Raw genomic sequence first — 7873 nt, 5'->3', positions numbered from 1 at the left:
TTAAGTGATTTCAGGAATTACATGGCAGGAATCGCTTAGAGGATGAAAATGAAGCATGCAAAAGTGGAAGGAATACAAGAAGTTGAAGGAACTGCAAAGCTGTCAGCCTGACCCTCTCGCACTAAAACGATCATAACTTGAGCTATAGAGGTCCAAATGATACAGTTTTACTTGCGTTGGAAAGCTAATGTCCGGGGCTTCGATTTGATATATAATTTGCCATAGTGGCCATACCGCTAGGCGATGCGAACGCGTGATCCACGCGGATGCGTCGCAGTGACGAAAATCAGTGTGGCAGATTTCTTCTCCAGCGATTTCTGGGCTGTTTTCGACCCAGTTTGCGGCCCAGAAAACACAGATTAGAGGCTATAAAGTGGGGGAATCTATTCATTCATAATCAGGCTCTCATAATTCACAATTCTTAGGTTTTAGATGTAGTTTTTAGAGCGAGAGAGAGGTTCTCTCCTCTCTCTTAGGTTTTAGGATTAGGATTCCTCTTAAAGGATTTAGGATTCAACTCTTCATCAGGTTCAATATTTCCTTTACTTTATATTTATCTCTTATTTTCAGATATTTTAATGCTTTTATTGGTATTTGATTTATGTTACCCAATTGGCTTATGAACTTTTCATGTTAGGATTATACATTATTGAGATGTTTTCAGATTTATGATTTTAATTCAGCTTTTTACATTCTTGGCTTTGGTTAAGAAATCAATAACTCTTGAGTTATCAAACTCAACATGATCGATAACTGCTATCTTTGCCAATTAGCTTGAACTTCTATAATCCCAATCTTTTTCTAGGAATTAACTAGGATTTGAAGATCAATCTAATTAGCCACTTGACCTTCCTTTGCACCAGCAGAGGTTAACTAAGTGGAATTAAGATTCAATTTTCATCATCGTTGATAAGGATAACTAGGATAGGACTTCCAATTTCTCGTACCTTGCCAAGAGTTTATTTGACAGTCATTTATTTATTTTATTCGTCATTTATCATAATTGTCCCTTCATTCTTAAAACCCCCAATTTACAAACTCATAACCAATAATAAGAACATACCTCCCTGCAATTCCTTGAGAAGACGACCCGAGGTTTAAATACTCGGTTATCAATTTATTTAGGGGTTTGTTACTTGTGACAACCAAAACGTTTGTAAGAAAGGACTTTTGTTGGTCTGGAAGCTATACTTGCAACGGAATTTATTCTGAATTCTAGACCACGTAAAAGTCCTCTCTTCAATAATTAAGAAGTTTTGGTACTATTTTCTGACAAATTATGCATAACTCAAAACTCCTCTTTTTCATCATCATCATAATCATTTTTTTAAATTTTTGTTTATTTTACTCTTTTAACAAGAATAAAAATAAGAAAAATCAAACAAAAAAGAATAAACACATAATGCTGCAAAATCTCCAAAATGAGGAGGAGGAAAAGAAAAAGAAATGTGACAACAACAGCAATCATAAAAGAACAATAATGATGAGAAAACTCGCGAAGAAGAAGGAGGAATGTAAAGAAAAAGGAAGAGGGAGAACACAGGATACAAATATTTGCGTTAGTAGGGATAGTTGGAGTGTGTATTCACGCTCTCACTAATGAAATTAATTTTTGTTAGGCTTAAACTAACTTAATTAGATTTGATTACCAAAAAGACTTGGCTATATAACAGAACTATTTATTTAAATAGTTTTAAAAGAATCGACTTATTTTAGAAGGATCAAACTCCTCTAAAATGAGGGAGTTAGTAAAATAATAAAGTGAAGAGTTAATCACTTTTAAATTAAGATAGTGGACTCACAAATAATGATGTTATAAATTCAACAATAATTAATGTCTTATTTTATCACTTTATCATTCTCCTCAATTTAAAAGATCCAAATTCATTTTTTAGAAGATTTGTGTTAGAAATCTCCTGTAGTGTCATCTTCTTTGGTGAGTGTGTGGCTGGCCACTTATGTTGTGTCCTTGCATTGTTTAATGTTAAAACAAATATTATTTTCCTGTTAAATTTTGTTATCCAATTACACGGATTAACCGCTTTTACTTACACTAATTAAAACGTATTTAACATTAATCCCATTTGCGACTTGTTGCTCCCTCGTTGTAGGGTCAACAATATAGCAACAGTGGCCATCGAAACCATCTTCATATTAAATAAGTCATATCACTACAAAAAAAATCATTCATTCAATTACTCTTAAAATTGTAGCAAATATGACAAAAAAACATTTGTCAAAAACTACACTTATTTAACTTTTGGAGACGCTATAGTGAGAATCGTCTATTTAAGTTACATATTCTCATATGTATATTTTTTTTGTATAGAGACTAGAATAAACTACTTTTAAAGTGATGTATCTAAAAACCAAATGCTATGCTTTTCATCAACCATGCTTACCATGATTCAAAAGAATAGGTTACTCCTATATAAGTGTAACATTATGTTTCTCACCCTTTTTTTTTAATTTCCTTATGTATATTGTAATCTTCTTTTCTAAAAGCTAATATTTAGTAATGTTTAAAAATATATCTCTTAATAATATGATTACATATATAATGTATTTTTAATTATATTAGTCAAATATTATAAAATAAAAAATACATAATAATATTATGTATTCTTTAAATTTGTAACCTAAACTCATAATATTAATAAATAAAAATTATTCAATGGAAACAAAGTTTGGACCAACGTCCATGAAAAGGAGCATGGATAGCACTAGAGCAATAATAAAAGATGTATCTATAAAATGCTTAATGACTTAGGAAGAGTAATGTGTCTATTATACAACTCTGGAAGCTCCCAATCTATTAGGCGAATTGAAGCTTGCGCTGCTTAGGGTCAACCATTACATTAAGTGACATTGCATCCAAATGCATTATTCCTTGAGAGTGGCAATAATCCAACACCTATAAAAGAAGATTCATATAAAACGTGACTGTGGCTAGGACAATTGATAGCAAGAAATCACAAGCTATGAAGTTGAACAATCAGAATCAGTGAAAAAAAAAAAAAGTAAGAACAATATGCCATGGAACATAGGAATTCCTACGGAAGCTTTGGCAAGCCAATTATCCTAAATAGACATTGATACAAGATTATCCCAAATATCAGAATACATGTAGAGTATATAAAATGAAAATACTAACAGAGACAACAAATACATAAACAATTATGTTTAATTTTACATTATCCACAGTCCGTGAAAAAATAAGAATAAAAAAAGCAAGAAAGCCACAAAATCAGGTAGACTCTTATATATGTCTAAGCATGTGACCCATTCCCAAACTTACTCTTCTCAATTTATAAATTGAATCAAATTTTAATTAAATCCCACAAATCCCTTTCATTGTCTCTTTTATATACTAGGATAATGCCTCCTCATACTACAATTGATTGGAAGGGGTAAGGGGAGCCCATTCTATATATACAAATATAATGTAACTGTACTTTTGAACTTAGACGCATTAGATTTAAACAAATAAAGGAGATAAAAAGTGATTTCATCAAAATAAATTTTTTGAAGCCAAGATAATAGTATTCCAATTCATCAAGAACCTGGCACAGTCATTCCTTACCATAAGCACTCAATGAATCCTATTGAATTTACTAATCAAGGCATTCAGCATTAAGCAATAAAGCTGAAGAAACCATGAAGGGATATTCAACAACCATAAATTTATACTATTGTGTCTTCCATTTCATATTCAAACTGAAGAACGATGACAAAAAGGGATCAAATTTATCTAACCAACAAATTGCAAACCAGATCTATCCCATTTGCTTTTACTAACTATACAAATAGTTCAAAATCTAACTTGCATTACAAGAACATTTGCAATTTCAGCAAGAAAGGGCAACATAGACACTTACCAGGAGCTATAGCAGTTACCGAATAGCCAGCAACACCAGCAGTGACACGAACATCAAGCAGCATTATCAGTGACATAACCGGTAGTACGGTACTAGCAGCATCCACCAGTAATAAGCAGATAATACATTTTATATTTATGTACCACAAATATAAAACAAAAATAATAAAAAGAGGCATGATAGAACCATTCCATGTACCTTGAATGCAGCAGTTTTTAGGCAACTGTAACCACATCCTCCTACAGGGTGAGTAGCCTCTCCCCCTCCTCTTTTTTGATAATTCGAAACAGCATTGAGAACCCTCTTAATGTTCAACATCTCTTCTCTTCTCTTCTCTTTACCCTCACAAAAAATACCCCGATCCCCAAACAACAACAACTAACAAAGTAAACAACAAGAACAAAGATCTCACTATATTGGCATCTTTAGAAGTTAAGTTAACTTAGCAGAGGCTTAATAAACTTGAGAAAAGAAAAAGTAACAGAAACACATGCTATACTAGAAGGAAGAAGAACTGCCACCAATGAGGAAGAGGTCAGCAGGGCTGCCGCGAAAATACTTGCACTTCTAAGAAGTTTTAAAAAAAGGTCTTTCAAAGGTGCAACTAGTTTTTGATTTCTTAGCCTCTTTTCTAGCTAGTTTATTTCTTAACTTTAATCATTCTCAAAGGTCATCAAGCAGTGGTATTTATTTGCACAAAAGAAAGGTGTAAATAGAAATTAATTAAACCAAAATAATAAGATCACCAACTGAGTTAAAATACTAAAATATATATGATCATCATACTATTCCAAAACAACAAAATAGATGAAACTCGTATTAAAATTTAGATTTGAAACAATAAAGGTAGCATGCATAGCGATCACCAATTAAAAATTTCTTAGCCAAGAGCCCAAGACTACAGCAATTTGCTGCTGAAACAGCTAAGCTAAGACAAAATCTTGCCCATCAATTGTATGTTAAAACTCTGTTTCAATTCCATACTAAAGTTTTGCAAAATTATCCTAAAAAAGAACTAAAGTACTATAAGGAATGGAAGCATTAACCTCAACAAAACACATTAACTTTCTGGTTCAAATATACAACATATAATTTTAACCAAGCCTAACCACAACACTATCTCACATATCCTACACAACTTTCAAGAAAACAAGACAAAACATGATGATTTCATTTGTTTTATGCCCAAAATGCAAAATCATAAAGCAAAATGCAAAATAAAAAAGAAAACTCTAACATAGTAAGAAGCAAAAATTACAAAAGATTGTAGAACTCCAAAAATCAGAACAACAAACCCTAAAAAAAACCGCAAAACCAGAAAATTCATACACACCATTGATCTCTGTTCAGTGCTAATGTCTCGGTTCATCGTCACTACCATCTCAGTTCTCCATCGCGATTCTGAGACATTCGAATGTGGAGACGGGGTGGTGAGTGGAGATGAATCAGTTACAAATGAAGAGTGGGGGAAGAGGCATACCAAGAGTGTCGTCGCAGCGTGGCAGAGGTTTGAAGTTGTCAGTTTTCATTTGAGTTATCTCCTCCGCTGCTTGACTACTTCATAGCTCCATCGCATCGTCGCATCTCCACCTCATATCAGTTGGTGCCGCAGCTCTTTCTCGCGGTCGCAGCTCGTCTCGCCTCCTCAGTTCTGTTGCTCTCTACCTGTCGTGGTTCCGTTACTCGACGCCTCCCTGCCATGGCCGTCGTCTGTTCAGTGCCGGCGCCGTAAACGAGTGTTTGAGAGATGAGAGTGTGTGGGTTTGGTCTTTCGGAGATAAAGCGGAGGGGTTTCAAGAGAATTACAAGGGAAAAGGGCTTTTACTTTTTAGAGACATCTGACCAGAGTGGTTTCAGATAATTAAAAGGGGGAAAGGGAAAGGGAAATGGTAAAGAAAAGTGTATGAAAGGTTTAATTTGGAGTAAAATTAAAAAGAGTATATATCCAAATTGGTCCCTAAGGAATTTTAGAGTGGACGTTTTAAATCTTAACTAAAATTAATCATTCCGTTGGTCTTCAACGTTTTTGAGCGTAAGATAAATTGATCCTTTTTTTTATCTCTGTTAATCACTAACGGAAGGAGGTGATGTGTCGTGTGACTGTGATGAGTCAGCCGTGAAGTTCCACGTATTTCGTTCGGACGAATTAGTCCCTAGCCAGATTGATACAAAACGCTGCAGTTTAGAGTAGGGCACGACGTCGTTCTGTGAGAGGAAGAGTCTATCAAAACTGAAGCATCTCTTTGCCTTCCCTCCACCAAAACAAAATTACTCTGAACTCCCTCTCTTCTCCTAGGTTTTACTAAGGAAGCCACCACCACGTCAACCTGTAGTCCTCCAACCACCTTCGTTGCTGTTGTCGACGCTAGGGTTTGAACGAGTCAGCATTATTGCAGAAAAATTTTTCTGTGAGTGTTTCGCTCGCCACGGCCACTGGTCGAGGTTAGTATAGTGATGAGTTTATTGATTAAGATGTTGATGATATAGTTGATCATTATTGACATTGTTTAACGGTGTGATCGTGCAGTAGTTGTTTCTGTTAGAATACCATTAGTTGCTGGAAATAAAAGTTGTTTTTGATTCTTTAATACTGTTTCCCATGGGTTACTGATAAGTGTTGTGGTGCATACATATACGAGTTTAACATGAAAAAGACACAATATGAAGTGATGAACACATCGTATTGATGTATTAAGCTGATTATGAGGGATCAAGATCAAAACACACTACAGATGTGAGTCAGCAAGCAGGGGCTACAGAAGGTGCACCAAAAATCAATGGGGCTGAAGGGAAGAGTAAGAGTGATAGCAACGAAACTGAATGTGCATGGCTGATTTATTGTGCCTGGAACAGTGCTAGGGGGTGCTACCAAGTTAAGACCTATAATCCCAAACACACTTGTGCAAGGGAATTCGGTTCTAACATGGCTGACCAGAACTGGGTTGCTGATAAACTAGAGAAAACGCTATTGACCCAGCCTCACTTGACTCACGGAGAAGCCTTTGATCATATAAAGATAGACTTTAATGTCGTGTGCAGTGACAAGATGATTTACAGAGCATTAAGGGTTGCTAGAGAAAGGTATGTTAGGAATGAGATGGCACAGTATGGAAAATTGAGAGATTACCTCACAGAGATACATGAAAGTAACCCTGGTAGCACTGCATTATTGGAATTAATTCCAACAATTCCTGATTCACCACCATTGTTCAGCAAGTTGTATGTTTGCCTGGAGGCTTGTAAAAGGGGTTTTAAGGCTGGCTGCAGACCACTAATTGGTTTGGATGGATGCCATTTGAAAGGATATTATGGGGGGCAACTGTTGTCAGCTGTCGGTCAAGATGCAAACAACCACTTCTATGTGATTGCTTATGCGGTGGTTGATAGTGAAACGAAGCAAAATTGGAAATGATTTCTACAACTTCTGCAAGAGGACTTGGGTCAATTGGTGGGCGAAATTGTGATCCATATTCTTTAAGTTGTACTCCTTGTACTTTTATGGAATTTGAAATTGGCACGAGTGAACACAACTCCGTTCAACTAACCAGCAAGTGTACTGGGTCGTCCAAGTAATAAACCTTACGTGAGTAAGGGTCGATCCCACAGAGATTGTTGGTATGAAGCAAGCTATGGTCACCTTGTAAATCTCAGTTAGGCAGATTAAAATTATGGAATTTAGAAAATCAAATATAATTAATAAAAAGAAATAATAAAAGGGATAGAATACTTATGCAGATTCATTGGTGGGAATTTCAGATAAGCGAATGGAGATACTGTATGGCTCAAGAACGCCTACTTTCCTATTGCTTCAACTCAATCCTTCTTACTCCTTTCCATGGCAAGCTGTGTATAGGGGTTCACCGTTCGACGATGGCTACTTTCTATCCTCTCTGGAAAATGGTCCTCTGCGCTGTCACTCGCATGGCTAATCGTCTGGAGGCATCACACTGGCCGAAGGCTACATCCCATCCTCGCAGTGAAAACTACGCTCACGC

The 7873-nt window shown here is 35.7% G+C and overlaps 1 protein-coding gene across 1 annotated transcript; it reads right to left on the bottom strand.

Moving 5' to 3' along the window:
- Nucleotides 1-2644: 2644 nt before the first annotated feature.
- LOC107484156 (uncharacterized) lies at nt 2645-5736 on the bottom strand. Its single transcript, XM_052260050.1, has 5 exons — nt 5359-5736; nt 5212-5279; nt 4077-4256; nt 3879-3970; nt 2645-2914 (listed from the first exon to the last, which is right to left on the bottom strand). Exons 1-4 carry the CDS (start codon nt 5405-5407, stop codon nt 3932-3934), a joined length of 336 nt encoding a protein of 111 aa, XP_052116010.1. The 5' UTR covers nt 5408-5736; the 3' UTR covers nt 2645-2914; nt 3879-3931.
- Nucleotides 5737-7873: the final 2137 nt, after the last annotated feature.

This window comes from Arachis duranensis, chromosome 4 (assembly GCF_000817695.3).
Source record: "Arachis duranensis cultivar V14167 chromosome 4, aradu.V14167.gnm2.J7QH, whole genome shotgun sequence".
Taxonomy (NCBI): Eukaryota; Viridiplantae; Streptophyta; class Magnoliopsida; order Fabales; family Fabaceae; genus Arachis; species Arachis duranensis.
This window is presented reverse-complemented; position numbering and strand designations above follow the sequence as displayed.